The sequence below is a fragment of the Mesoplodon bidens genome (assembly GCF_964165515.1).
Source record: "Mesoplodon bidens genome assembly, chromosome: 9".
Classification (NCBI taxonomy): Eukaryota; Metazoa; Chordata; class Mammalia; order Artiodactyla; family Ziphiidae; genus Mesoplodon; species Mesoplodon bidens.
Window position 1 is genome coordinate 64,378,982 of NC_138166.1, and position 15,468 is coordinate 64,394,449.

Here is a 15,468-nt window from a genome sequence, read left to right on the forward strand (position 1 = left end):
ATCACTTAAGATGCAAAGAAAATGATGATCAGCCTCAGGCTGTCCCTTCCTGAAGAGGCTTCTGAAATACTCTGGGGCAGTCTCTTCCCTGAGGGCTAGAAGTCTCATCACTTCCCTGCCCAGCAGCTGCATAGCCCAGAAGCAGTCTTACCTCGATTTTGTGTTGTCTGAACCTCATCCCCCAGCACATCCTCTTCTCCTCCATAGGTACGGATGGGTGAGCGGGCATAGGAATGCTTTTGAATCAGGCTCTCCACACTTTCCCTAGATTAGAGAGTGACACATCCTGAGTAAACTAAAAAGTTAAGTACTCAGAGAAGGAGAGGAGTCTTAAAGATGATTTACCAGTCAGTAAAACCATTTTCTCAGCCAAAAGACCACCACTTCAGTAAAGAATCCGCCTTCCAACGCATGGGACACAGTTTCTATCCCTGGTCGGGGAACTAAGATCCCACATTCTGCAGGGCAACTAAGCCCACATGCCACAACAACTGAGCTCACTCATGCATCTCAACTAGAGAGCCCTCGTGCCACAAACTACAGAGCCCATGCGCTCTGGAGCCCGTGCGCCACAACTAGAGAAGAGAAAACCCGCAGGCCAGACGTTTCTAGTGTTCTAGAAAATTAGAGAGAAGCCCGAGCACCACAACGAAGAGCCCGCACATCGCAATTAAGACCTGACACAGCCCAATAAATAAATAAATAAATAAATAAATAAATAAATAAAATAAAATATTTAAAAAAATACCACCACCTCAGGGAAAGATAACATTTAAAACATGTACATTTATTTCATTGTAGATGCCTCAGAAATATAACCTCAGGCATATAAATACAAGAAACCTAACTGGACAGGATAAGGACAATTCCCTGAAATTCTACAAAATTAGGGTCAAAGGTGAACAAGGAGCTATAAAACCTGACCATAGGAATATGGAGTTTAATGATGTGAAAAAATGACTGGTGAATTTACTACAAGGAGCTGCAATCCTGTGACTTCATCAGCTAATGAATACAAAACAAATACTCACCTGATACGAACTGCACTGATTGAACATTTGATATGAACTGCACTGATTGAACATCTGATGAAATACTGGCCCAAAGTTCAGAATATCATTAGTCATAAAAAAGACTCAATGTTCACTAATAAACCTAGTAAGTGCATAGAGTATATGACAATATGGGTAGTATGGATAATGGCCACTTTGAGATTCTTGTTGCTTTAAGACTGAAAATTACGGAAAACCTATGAAGGACACATAAATGGCCACTAGGGAATTTAAGCCCCCAAATAAATTGGTGCATTGTCTTTGTAGATGGTCTTTCTCTTGCAATATAGTCTAAAAACTAAAGAGTGTTGTTAACTTTAAAAACAAAAATTATTTTGGTATTTGCCAGTTCAACCTGCTGCCATTAAGCGAGAAAAACACCAGATAAGAGGTTTTTTTTTAAATTAATTAATTAATTAGTTTGGCTGCATTGGGTCTTCGTTGCTGTGCACAGGCTTTCTCTGGTTGAGGTGAACGGGGCTACTCTTTGTTGTGGTACATGGGCTTCTCATTGCAGCGGGTTCTTTTGTTGGGGAGCACGGGCTGTAGGCACGCAGGCTTCAGTAGTTGTGGCATGCCGGGCTTCAGTAGTTGTGGTACATGGGCTCAGTAGTTGTGGCTCACAGGCTCTAGAGCGCAGGCTCAGTAGTTGTGGCTCACAGGCTTAGTTGCTCCACGGCATGTGGGATCTTCCCAGACTGGGGCTTGAACCCGTGTCCCCTGCATTGGCAGGTGGATTCTTAACCCCACTGCACCACCTGGGAAGCCCCCAGCTATAGTTTAGCCAAATGATTTCTTTGCCAAAAATGGAAGTTGGTAACAGGTTAGCTTATACAGTATACATCTCCAAGAATAGCTGTGGCCTAAAGACCAACACCAAATTAACCACCAAAGGACAAAAAAAGGATTTTAAAAAAGTGTGTTGAATAAAGGACAAACTGAACACCAAATTTCATCTTGAGGGGATAAGGAAAGCAAATAAAATGTCATAATAACTTTTCAAAATGTAATACTTGTCAACATTTCACAGAGATATACAGACTTTACCTGTGAAAAAATACTAATAGTGAATTTGGTGTTCTAGAAAGCTTGTATACTCACACAGATTAAAGCATTGTGTCATATTATATAGCCTTCAAATGAAGACTTAAAAGTATGCCTAAAAGAAAAATTAGTTCTAACAACTATTCAAGTTATATCTTTACTCCTAAAAGGTTTTAAAATAAGCATACAGTACCACCTCATGTAGCCAAAATCACTGGGATCAGGCAAAATCCAGATCCAGTGGATTAATATGTAGGTGTTTTAAAAAATGAGGCCATTCCATATTTATTGATATGGAATGATCACCAAGACACATTAAGTAAAAAAAGTTAAGTACAGAACACTGTATAAAGTTTGCTACCATTTGTGAATTTAAAACAAGAAATGTGTATGTTTGTATATGCACAATATTTCCAGAATGTTCCACTTTCCAGAACAGGAAGCTTCCTAGAATAGGTTGTCTCTGTAGTGTGGAACTAGGGACCTACTGGAGCAATGATTCCCAAATTTGTCCCAAATACACTTGAGTTACCTAAAGCTCTTAAAAAACAACAACTATATTGAGGTAAAATTAATGTACAGTAAGTGACATATATTTAAATTGTACAATTTGATTGATTTGGGCTTATGTGACCAGTGACACCACCACCACAAGTGAGATAATAAATGTATGTAACACCTCCAAAAGTTTCCTCATGCCCATCATGCTCCCTGGTCTCCATCCCAACATACTTTTCCAAGGAAAACACTAGTATGATTTCTGTTCCTACACATTAGTTTGTGTCTTCTAAAATTTTATAAAAATGAAATCATACCATATGTGTATCTTTTTATCTGGCTAAATTACTTTGAGATTCACATATCAATAGTTCATTCTTTCTTATTCTGAGTGGCATTCTATTGTATGGACATACTATAGTCTACCTGTTTATCTGCTGATGGACATTTGCATTGTTTCTAGTTTTTAACTGTTACACATGACGCTGCTGCATATATTAATATATATTTTTAAATATACATATGATTTCTGTTCTTTTGGGAAAATGCCTAGGAGTGGAATGGCTGGATTGTATGGTCGGTATATGTGTAATTTTTTAAGAAACTGCCAACCTATTTTCCAAAGCAGTTGTATCATTTATTTTAGTATTCCCACTCAGCAGTGTATGAGAGTTCCATTCCTCCACATTCTTACTAACACTTGGTGTGATCAGTCTTTTTAATTTTAGCTATTCTAATACACATGTACTAGTATGTCATCATAGTTTTAATTTGCGTTTCTGTAATGACTAAGATGTTGCTCATCTTTTTATGTGCTTATTTGCTTCTATATATCAACTTTGGTAAAACTGTTCATATATTTTGTTCATTTTAAAAATTAGGTTGTTTCCTTATTATTGAGTTTTGAGATTTCTTTATATATTCGGGATGCTTGTCCTTATAGGATGTATGACTTGCAAATATTTTCTCCCAGGCTATGGCTTGTCTTTTCATCTTTAACAGTGTCTTTTAAACAGCAGAAGTTTTTAATTTTTATAAAGTCCAATTTATTGTTTGCAATTTTATGGATGCTTTTGCTATACTATCCCAGAATCTTTGCCTAAACCAAGACCATAAAAGTTTCTCTTAATTTTTTTTTCTAGAAGTTCTTATAGTTTTAGGTTTCACATAATGATATATAATTTGCCTTGAGTTAATTTTGTATAAGCATGAGGTATGGATGGATGTTTATTTTTTGCTTATTGATAGCCAACTATTCTAGCACTATTCATTGAAAAGATGACCCCGTCTCCACTGAATTACCACTGCATCTTTGTCAAAAAAAATCTTCTTCCTCTTTTTGCCTTCTTTTAGGTTATATTTTATAATTCCATTTCATCTCCTTTCTTGGTTTGTTTATTATTTATAACTTTTGGTTTTTTAGTGGTTGATTTAGTGTTCACAGTAAATATCTTTAACACATCACAATCTGCTTGGCAAGTAAGACTCACAATAACATTACTTTTATTTCTTTCTTCTAACCTTTGTACCATTCTTGTCAAACATTTTACTTTTACAGAAGCCCCACACTACACTGTTTTTTTTGTCTAAACAGTAAATTATGTTTTAAAAGATTTGAATAATTTGAAAAAAATTGATCTATTTATTCTTGTAGTTACCATTCCCACTGTCCTTCATTCCTTTGTGTAGATCTAGGTTGACATCTGATATAATTCTCCTTCTACCTGAAGGACTTCCTTTAACATATCTGTAGTGCAATTTTGTGTGTCTGAAAAAGTCTTCATTTTGCTTTTTTTTTTTTTTGCAGTACGCGGGCCTCTCACTGTTGTGGCCTCTCCCATTGCGGAGCACAGGCTCTGGACGCACAGGCTCAGCGGCCATGGCTCACGGGCCCAGCTGCTCCGCGGCATGTGGGATCTTCCTGGACCGGGGCACGAACCCGTGTCCCCTGCATCGGCAGGCGGACTCTCAACCACTGTGCCGCCAGGGAAGCCCGCTTTTTTTTTTTTTCTTTAACAGTTTTGCTGGGTATAAATTTCTAGGTGAGCAGACTTTTTTCTTTCTGCACTTTTAGAAATGTTGCTCCACTGTCTCCTCATTTACTTTGTTTCTGACAAGAAGTCTGCTGTCATCCTTATCTTATGTACTATGTCTTTAATTCCCTGGTTGCTTTCAATATTTTTTACACTGGTTTTGAGCAATTTGATTATGATGTGCGTTGGTGTTATTTCTTAATGCTTCTTGAGCTTGGGTTTGTTGGCCCTCTTTGGATTGTGTGTTTTTAGTTGTCATTAAATTAGGAAAAATTTTGAACATTATTTCTTCAAATATAATTCTTCCTTCATCTCCCCATCCACCTTTTAGGGGCTCCAATTCTCCAGTTACACATATATTAGACTGTTTAAAGTTTCCCCACAACTCACTGATACTCTTCATTTTTTAAAATTTCTCTTTGCTCTCTGTTTTATTTTGGATAGTTTCTATTGCTGTGTCTTAAAGTTTTCTAATTATTTCATCTGCAACATCGAATCTGCCATTAGTCCCATCCAGTGTATCTTTCATTTTATACATTATAGTTTTCATCTTTAGAATTTTGACAAGGTCCTAATGTATAGCACAAGGAACTAGATTCAATATCCTGTGATAAACCATAATAGAATTTTGATTTGGATCGCTTGGACCTCTTCTGTGTCTCTATTTAATTTTTGGCTATTTGGAATACAGTTATGATAACTGTTTTAATGTCCTTGTTTGCTAATTGTAATATTTGTGTCAGTTCTGGGTTATTTTCAATTGGTTAATTTATGGGTTATATTTTTCTACTTCTTTGCATTTCTGGTAGTTTTTTTTTTTTTTTTTTTTTTTTTTTTGCGGTACGTGGGCCTCTCACTGTTGTGGCCTCTCCCATTGCGGAGCACAGGCTCCGGACGCGCAGGCCCAGCGGCCATGGCTCACGGGCCCAGCCGCTCCGCGGCACGTGGGATCCTCCCGGACCGGGGCACAAACCCGTGTCCCCTGCATCGGCAGGCGGACTCTCAACCACTGCGCCACCAGGGAAGCCCAGCATTTCTGGTAGCTTTTAATTGGATGTCAGATGTGAATTTTATCTTGGTGGTTGCTGGATATTTCTGTGTTCTTATAAATATTCTTGAGCTTTGTTCTAGGATATAGTTAAGTTACTTGGAAATAAGTGATCGTTTGGGGTCTTGCTTTCAAGATGTGTTTAGGTAGGACTGGAATACTGTTTAGTCTAGGACTAATTTTTTTTCTCACTATTAAAGGAAAACCCTTCTGAGTATTCTATCAAATGCCCTGAAAATTGCAAGATTTTCCAGTCCTTCTAGTTAGAACAGGCATTATTTTTATCCCTGTATGGACACTAGTACTCTTTCCTCCAATCTTTTCAGGTGCTCCCCTCCCCACAACCTCTGGTAGTTTCCTCACACATGTGCTAGTTAGCTCCCAGCTGAACACTCAAGAGGGACCCCCTGTATAACTTTGGCGTTCTCTTCTCCTGTGGTCTGTCCTGTGGATTCTCACTGTTTGCTCTCATTGAACTCTCAGCTCTGACTGCTCAACTCAGGGAGTCTGCCAGGCTCAGCCTGTATTCCCCCTCCCTGTGCCATGGCCTAGATACTCTCTCAGACTATAAGCTGGGTCCATCATAGGGCTCACCTCATTTGTTTCCCATCTTTCAGGGATTACTGTCTTTTGTTGCCTTGTGTCCAGTATCATTTAAAAAAGCATTGTTTCATATATTTTGTGTGTTTCTTAGTTATTTAAGGCAAGAGGTTGTATTTGGTCCTTGTTGCTTTACCTTTACCTGAAGCAAAGTCTGTCCTGAGGCTCTTCTAAAAATTCCAAAACCAGGTCATACCCACAGATCAAGTAAATCGCAATCTATGGGGTGGGACACAGGCTTCAGTAATTGTTAAAGCTCCCCAGGTGGTTCTAGTGGAGGAGAAGGTGTGTGATGGATACTTTTCTCCATATATGCCTCTGTACCATTTGAACTTTGGACATGTTTATTCAAAATTAATTACAGATCATACACTATCATAAGAAATGGTAACATACCAATGGACAAAAAGAGAAGAACTGCCGGTCTAACGCTGATACTTGGGGAACTTATAATGAATTGATAAAACTGTCATTATCATTGCTGATTTTTATATCAATATAGTAAATGCATTGGAGGCAATGTGGTATATTGGAAATTTCATGGGCTTTAAAGTCACTCATCAAATGGATGAATGGATAGATGAGTATATGGACCACCTAAAACCATTTTCACATTCTAGTTTTGTTCCTTCCTTAACCTCTCTTCATCTGTAAATTGGGAAGTCATTCATTCATCCCCCCCAAAATTATTTAGCACCTTTTATGAACAAGGCACTATTCTAGGAATTATGGAGACAGCAGTAAGCAAACCGTAAACATCCCTGCCTGATGGGAGAGAGGGCTGGGGGAGAGGGAGAAAGAGGATACGAAAAACATGTAGAAAAACGTGCAGCATATTAGAGGATGATGATAGGGCTGTGGAAAAATAAAAGTGAAGCAAATAGTAGTGATAAGAACTATAACTATGAGAATTAAATGAGATAAGGCATTTGAATTGCTCCAAAGTGTCTGGCACATAGGAGGTACTCAGTAAATATTAGTGCCCTATAAAAGTATATCTAAAGCAGGTAAAACTTCTATTCTTTTAGATTATATTTTTTTCCAATTTATTTCACCCATATGAATAATCCTAATCCAGAATAACGTGATCCAAACAGGAGGATTTTTCTCAGTGATTGAATGTAAAAGTCAGCAGAAAACTTGAAAAGTATGTTATTTGCAGTTCTATTATAAAATTATACCTATCATAAAATATAACATTAAGCTTTAATGAGCCCATATCGCCTGTTTAAAAGTGTAACCTACTTTTAAAGATCCCGTGAACTTGTTGAATCCCTTGAGTTGGACTTGTTGACATGAAAATATTTCATAATTTACTAAGAGGCACCAGTAAATGCAGAAATTAACAGAAAGGGTAACTTGGCATGACATGGACCCTAACTAATCAGTTTGCCAACTGCCATGTATTTTAAGCTTTATATGCCCACACTCTGGTAATGTTGGACCCCTGTAGCCTTAACAGCTGAGTCACTTACTCAAGGACTTAATTCACTGTAATATTAGAGCATGACTGTCTTATTGGGTAACTTGGGTCATTAAGAAAAAAGTCAATTGAGATGAGTAACTTTTAATAAAATGACAACTATAACATACATTCAAGCTGATGTCCTTTTAGTCTAAGCCATGTGTCATACTGTTAATATTTAAAATGAATTTAGAAAAGAATTAGGTGGTTATTTTCACATGAGGAAAGGACTTGTTTCAGATACCCTAGAAAATATTTTCTCTTTGTAAAGTCATAAAGGAATGACCATCAATGGGCTGAAATTATGGATGGTGTATTTCTAAGGTGTATTCTGTTGCCCATCCTAGGCATGTAGACTGCTCTATCCAAGCATTTAAGTTCAAAAGCAGAGTGTAGTATCTGCCTCTCTAAAAATGCCCTTATATAAAATCATTTAAACATTTTTCACATATACACAAGAAAAATTGTTTAAATAACACAATGAATCACTACCTTGTGAAATATTTTGCTTTTCTATACAAAGTTCATTATATTTATTTTGTCCTTGGAAGATCACTGGTATCATTACTAATTCTTGTCTCTAAGAGGGAGAAAAAAGGGATTTATTGAAGTGATTTATTTTTGTCAGGCCTGGAAGGAAACTGAAAGCAATGGCAGTTCTTATATAAAGGATGGCATAATTAAATTATTGCCTTTTAAGTGAATGAAAACAGTGGTGCAAATCAGGGCCATCTCTTCGAAGATGTTACGAAGAATAGACAGCTCATGTTGTTTACTTTATGTCTAATCCCTGTTTCCAGCAGAATGAAAAGTACAAAGAATTTATTTAGCCTGGAAGACTACTGTGAGGATTTCTGGAATACTGTGCTCTGAAAAATAAGGGATGACTCACCTAATGGGTTAAGTGACTTAGGTATTACAAGCTAGGACAGTACCTTGTAATGCTCAGTTCTGTTATATCCCAAAGCAAGAGACAATAGTTACTTTGGATTTTAATAGATAAGTAAAATGGGTGCCATAATTGAAGTTTGGCCTTTCTAATATCTAACACTAAATTATTTTTCTAGGCAAAAAGCATACATCATTAGGTATCTTTAAGAGATCTCTTCTGGGCTTCCCTGGTGGTGCAGTGGTTGACAGTCCGCCTGCCAATGCAGGGGACATGGGTTCGTGCCCCGGTCCGGGAAGATCCCACATGCTGCAGAGCGGCTAGGCCCATGAGCCATGGCCGCTGAGCCTGCACGTCCGGAGCCTGTGCTCCGCAACGGGAGAGGCCACAACAGTGAGAGGCCCGCGTACCACAAAAAAAAAAAAAAAAAAAGAGATCTCTTCTGACTAATGTGTAACCATCAATTCCAAGACTAATATACATGTGAGAGACACAATCATAGCCAGAAAGTGGGCAAGATACAGGGTAGCTGCAGTGATTATGTTGATTCTGCAAAAATGTTCAGAACTATTGGAAGTCATCTGAACTATTTGTTCAAATTCTAGATAAGCAAAACCAACATACTCTATCAGTATTGAACTGATTACCCTTCCTCTATCTCTGAAACTAGAGTACAAATTTTTTAATGCTCAAAAAGCAAAACCTTCCCTTTTCCTTCACATTCTCCTTTGCACCATCGCCTTACCCAATATATTCCTCTTTAAATGCACTTACTAGATGGATGGCAATCATGTGTTTGCATGACCACCGTTACCACTACACTGTTGGCCTTTGAGCGAGGGAGAGAACAATGCTTTATTTATCTAGGCAGTGGTTCTCAAACTTTAGTGTATTGTAGACTGAGTGTTTGTGTCCCCCAAATTCATGTTGAAATCTTAATCTCCAATGTGATGATTTTAGGATGTGAGGCCTTTGGCAGACCGTTAGGTTTTAAGTGTGGAGCCCTCATAAATGGGATTAGTACCCTTATAAGAAGAGAAAGGAGAGCTTGCTTTAGCTTTCTGTTCTTCAGCCATGTGAGGACACAGTGAGAAGATAGCTGTCTGTGAACCACAAACAGGTCCTCACCAAAAACTGAATCTGCCAGCACCTTGATCTTAGACTTGCCAGCTTCCAAAACTGTGAGAAATAAATGTCTGTTGTTTAAGCTACTCACAGCCCATGGCATTTTTGTTATGGCAGCCCAACAGACTAAGACAGTGTTCATCAGAATTACCTGGAGGGCTGGTCAAAACACAGATTTTTGGACCCCACCCTAGAGTTTCTAATTTAGTAAGTCTGAAGTATGGCTCGAGAATATTATTTCCAGCGTGTTTCCAGGTAACACTGATGCCACTGACCTGGAGGCAACACTCGGAGAACCACTGCCCTAGTGTAGTGGTTACTGGAAACTGCTTAGCTCGAATCCTAGCCCTGCCACTTGCCAGTTGTGTGCCTCTGGCCAAATTACTTCACTACTCTTTGCCTCAGTTTTCTCATCTGCAAAATGAGGGATATTAATATGACCTAGCTCTTAGGGTTATTATTAAGATTTAATGAATTAAATACACATAGTTTATATTTGTACTTGGCATATAATAGGTGCTCAATAAATGTTTATAGGTAACAAAATTAAATCACTGTTATTATTGAGTATCAAAATCATGTGTTTCTAAAGCTGGTTACATAATCATAATCATTTTAGATGAAATTGACACTTCCAGTCGCTATAACTTTCTATGCTTCATTTAAACCATCCCACAATATACATGTCAGAGAGAAAATTAAATAAAAAGTAAATATTATTTCAATTTACATTCTAACTTTCTCTCTTTCTAAATACAGACCTGGTAAAAAGCTGCATTCAGGGAGAAAATGTCAGATCCATTAAAATCAAATCTAATTTACAGGAAACAAAATATTTAAAGTTGTCCTTGCTCATCAGTTTGCTCATGTTTACATCATATCTTACTAGTAGGCCTTTGTAAACAACTCCTTGTCACAATAATTTTCTAAAGATTTATGCAGATAATGTTATAAATTACTGGAAGACAATATATCAATATTTGTTGCTTCTACAAAGTACTTAATAAATGAAAACTTTAGATAATACAATTGGAGATGTATTATAAATCATTAATTTTAATTTAAGAACAGAAATATATTATGCAATACCTTTTGGAAAAACAAAATAATCTTTTTAAAAGCTTTTAGATTTTAGCTTATTTTTATTTATGTGACTTAATCCTACTAATTTTTCTTTTCAATAGTAATACACATTTCTGGTTTTATATCACTATTAGCAACTTAAATAAGTAAACTGTACCACTGTGGGGAAAAAAAAAAACTAGTTTCTTAAGTCTAACTGTTGTGACTAGAACAAAGGTCTCATGCAAAGTACAGATCATTCAGCCTCTAAAAATAAACTTTAGTAAATTGTGAGGCAGGGAACAAATATCCTTTAGACACAGATAGAAAGAAAGACACAAGCAAGAAAAAAAGGAGGACAAATTATGACCGTAAGTCAATTGTGAATAACTCTGCTACTCTATCAAACCCGCTGATTTGTTTGACACTGTTTTGTAATATAAATGTTTCCTCTTAGAAGCTGTGAATAAATGAGTAACGTTTTAAATGCAGGGACATAGCTTGCTAGTTAAAAGAATTTTGTGGTAACTACTTATATAATTTGAAAAGAAAAATTTAGTTCTGTTGAAAGTCATCCCTTCCTTTCTGTGGTTGTTGTCACCAGACTAATTTATTAAATTAATAGATTGTATTTAAAAGCAGACTTTAATCTGGTTACCAAACAAAATAACTTCCATTTTATGCATACAGTCTCTTATACTAACTCTGCCTTCATTGGAGATGATAAAAAGATGTTTCTTTACTAAGAAGCTGTGCGATCAGATTCCTTATCTGTGTCTGGGCTTTGCTTTCTCCTATAAAATGAGGGTGTGGTAGGGAAATGGTGGGCTGGATTAGATGCTCTCTAAGATCCATTATGGCTCTAACAATTTATGAGTCTATAAATATATAAACAGAAATAAAAATTAAAAAGAGCCATTTTGAAAAAGTCCAGTACTATTTGCAAAGAACCCTGAGTTCTAACCCCAAATTTTCTACTAACTTATTGTGTGATCTGGCAGATCACTCTCTGGGCCCTACTTGCCTCATTGGTATAATGACAGAGAAACTGGTTGGCTCCCCAAATCACTCCAGCCTTAAAATAAATAAAGCAGAGACCATTGTTACTAGCTTTTGCCATTTGCTTTCTTTAGTATTTTTACTTTCGAATAGCCTGCCTCTCACATGGTGGTTGCCTTTAACATCCAGGGTTTTTGTTTGTTTGTTTGTTTTAGCTGACTTCATTGAAATTATGTTTCACTTTTACTTTATTACAGACACTGCATAATCTACTTTGTAAGAGTCTCCATAGTACTCAAGTATAGTTGCATTTATGAAAGATTAAGGGAATTAGCAAACTAAGTTATGAGCCATAACCATTTCACTATTCACTAGGCTGTAGTTTAATCCATTTATTTTCTCAGGCAATACAATGCTCCCCCCCATATATATATTCCTCTCCTTTGCATAAATCAGTTATACTGGTTTTCTTCTAAAGATAGAATATAAGAGTGATATGTGAACTTATGTTGTCGGCTATTTTGGTAACAACTATTAGGTTGGACTAATCAGTTCATGACATGCATGACTGCTTCAGGAGCCCTGAATGTCAGAATTTTCTTTTTACCAACACTAGCCAGAAAGCTTAGAAGAAAGCCAAGATACCAGCAGCAGGTATCCTAAACAGGGAAAGGTGAAGATGAGGAGGAGAGATGAACTAAGTACACAAAAGTATACTGCAGAAAGTCTTATTCTGGACCACACTTCAAGAAAAAAAGTGACTAATATGTCCAAAATTCAAAGGTAGAGGAGGATTTTTTAAAGAATTGGCTCTACTATAGGACATCTGGAGAGAGCACTGAGCAGGACATCCATTCAGCTTCCCATTGAGTCCACCAAAATGATGCAAGTGCCAGCTGTCTGGATGGGACCCATGATGTAGAGAAGGAAAATCCACATAATCCTTACATTTCATTTCACCATGAATTTCCACTTCTCTGCCTCTAAGGTCATCAGCAGAGCTTCTGACAATTTAAAATTTATTCCACTGGCAAGCTCACTAGAAGTTAGTGTAAGGAGGGTCTTGGATTGTACTCCAAGGACTCCTCATTCTAAGGAAGCATGAGGTACAAGAGGAACAAATGAATAATGTTTCAGAAGACTGATGCTGCCTTCTTTCTGTCCCTTCACATCATGTATGAGTGAAAGAAATAAGAAGGCAACATGTCCAGATAATTCTCTGGGAACTGGGCATCCCCTTCTGCCCTTTGATCAAGGACAATAAGAACAAAGGAAAAAGAACGAAATCTTTTGATCATTCCAGAAAAAAGGCTGTCACTTATATGGGAAAGAATATTAGATTGTCATCAGAGTTTGACAGCCATAGTTTATTCCAGGAGACAGTGAAGTAACAACACATCTAAAATATGGCAGGAAAGAAAATGTGACGGAAGGATTGTGTATACCAAGTTCAACTGACTTTCACAAATGAAGGCCACAGACTGTCATGTTCATGCAAAAGACAGGAATTTTGGTCCCACTATAGCCTTTCTTGAGGAACCAAGTAGAAAATGAACTTCAGACAACCAAAACACTGGAGAGACACTGATATAAGATGCATCAGGGGCATTAAATATATATTTACTTATAGAACTAAGACTAAGCCATGGTTATAAGAAAGGATACAGTATGTAATGACTGTATTCTCTGACAAGGTAGATGAGATACAGTTCTCAAAAATGGGGAGGCGAATGGGGAAAGAACATGATAAGTAGAATAAAGTTGTTGATTATATATGTTTATTAACTGGGATTAAAAGGATGTTACTTCAAATCAGATGCTGAAAAAGAGGGAAAGTAGGGGGGAAGAAAAAAAGAAGTTACTAGTTAATTTCAATATTGCTTCTAGGAGGGGACTTAAAGAAAATTAGAAAGAGGGAGAGTAGGAGTTCTTAACAGATATTAGTGTAAAGGAAAACAGAACAAGAGTATGAATCTTGCTAGTTACCAAAAAAGTATAAAAAAAAAAGGTTCCTAATAAAATAGATCACATAGTAAAAGATTATTTATATAAAATACTTGTATATCTATTTAAACATAACAAAACAATATGCCACAACTAAGCCCAAACATATTACTATATACATTACATGTATATTATATACTTACATAGTACAGATATATATATATATGTAATAAAATACTAATGTACATTATTACATAAAAAACAAGGTGAAAATGTATAGAGTGTTAAAATGTAAGAAAAGCATATATAAACATGTATCTGCTTATATTAAAAAACATATTATATTCTATTAAAAACATAATGGAAGGATAAACAATGCTTTTTCTTTTAATGGTTACCAATAGGAGAGGGAAGACATAGGATGGAGGAGATATAGAATTTTGACCGCCTTTGAATAAGCCATGTTCTGTAGATTTGTCTTGAAACCATGTAAATCATGTATTAAATAACCATATAAGAAAATTATACTTTTTTAAATTCCAAAAAATAAAAAATACAATAAAACAAATGAACCTAAATGTGTATCCTTAGGTTAGTGGTATGAACAAAAAACAAAACAAAACTTAAAAAAAACACAACACTCTAGTATCAACAGAATCTACACTAAGGACAAAAAGAACCACAAAAAGATTTTTAACTATTTTTAGTTGGCACATTGTTGGAGATATGCTGACATACATATTCTGAGATTGCTATGCTTCTCTATGCTGTGAGATAAAGCAAAAAAGGAGCAATGACAGAATATTCTGTCATTCCTGGTGTTACTGAGAACTAGAGGCTCAGCATGAGAGAAAAGAAGTACAGATAAAAGGTCAGAGAGGTTAAGTAAAAACTTTATCATCCTGAATTGAAATAGAAAGTATCAGTATGAACTCAAGTAGAATTTTACCTTTAAAGTACATGTGGGTGTGCACACACATATCCTTCAAACTGAGGACAGAGACTATCTCTGGGGAGGGGGATTCTGAGAAGCGGAGGCTCACATTTGACTTACTTAAAGTTTGAGTACTGGATTCTTACACATTTTAAATATCATATTTTTCCATTTTAAAGTGCAAATTTGGAAAATATTTTCTAATTCCTTAACAATAAACTGGATGATGTTTTCGGAGTCTTTATAACACCAGCTTTCCCAAATGCCTTTTATACTGTTCTCTAAAGTCCCTGCAAGTTTTCTCTGAAAGAGGAAAAAAAATTACAACCTAGTTTTCAGTTATTCATTATAGTTGAGGCACAAGATTAGATGATGGATAAAAATAACATAGATAATTGAAATTTACAGAGAATCTTAAAAAGTATGCATCTCTGAAGTTATTACTCTGTCATCCTACTCTGTCATCTTTCTTCTGGCTTGAACTACAGGTGCTAAAATGACCCTAAAGCATGTCTCAAAAACTACCATTGTTGGGCTTCCCTGGTGGCGCAGTGGTTGAGAGTCCGCCTGCCGATGCAGGGCACACGGGTTCGTGCCCCGGTCCGGGAAGATCCCACATGCCGCGGAGCGGCTGGGCCCGTGAGCCATGGCCGCTGAGCCTGCGTGTCCGGAGCCTGTGCTCCGCAAAGGGAGAGGCCACAATAGTGAGAGGCCCGCGTACCGCAAAAAAAAAAACAACTATCATTGTAAAGATAGGAAGGATAAGGTGTTGGCA

General features: G+C 36.8%; 1 protein-coding gene across 1 annotated transcript in view; it reads right to left on the bottom strand.

Moving 5' to 3' along the window:
- Nucleotides 1–15,468, bottom strand: part of TBX20 (T-box transcription factor 20) — a 54,532-nt gene that overhangs the window by 4,728 nt on the left and 34,336 nt on the right. Inside the window, exon 7 of the mRNA XM_081243611.1 lies at nucleotides 152–264. Within this exon, the coding sequence (XP_081099737.1) occupies nucleotides 152–264 (113 nt within the window). The remainder of the gene's footprint in view (nucleotides 1–151; nucleotides 265–15,468) is intronic.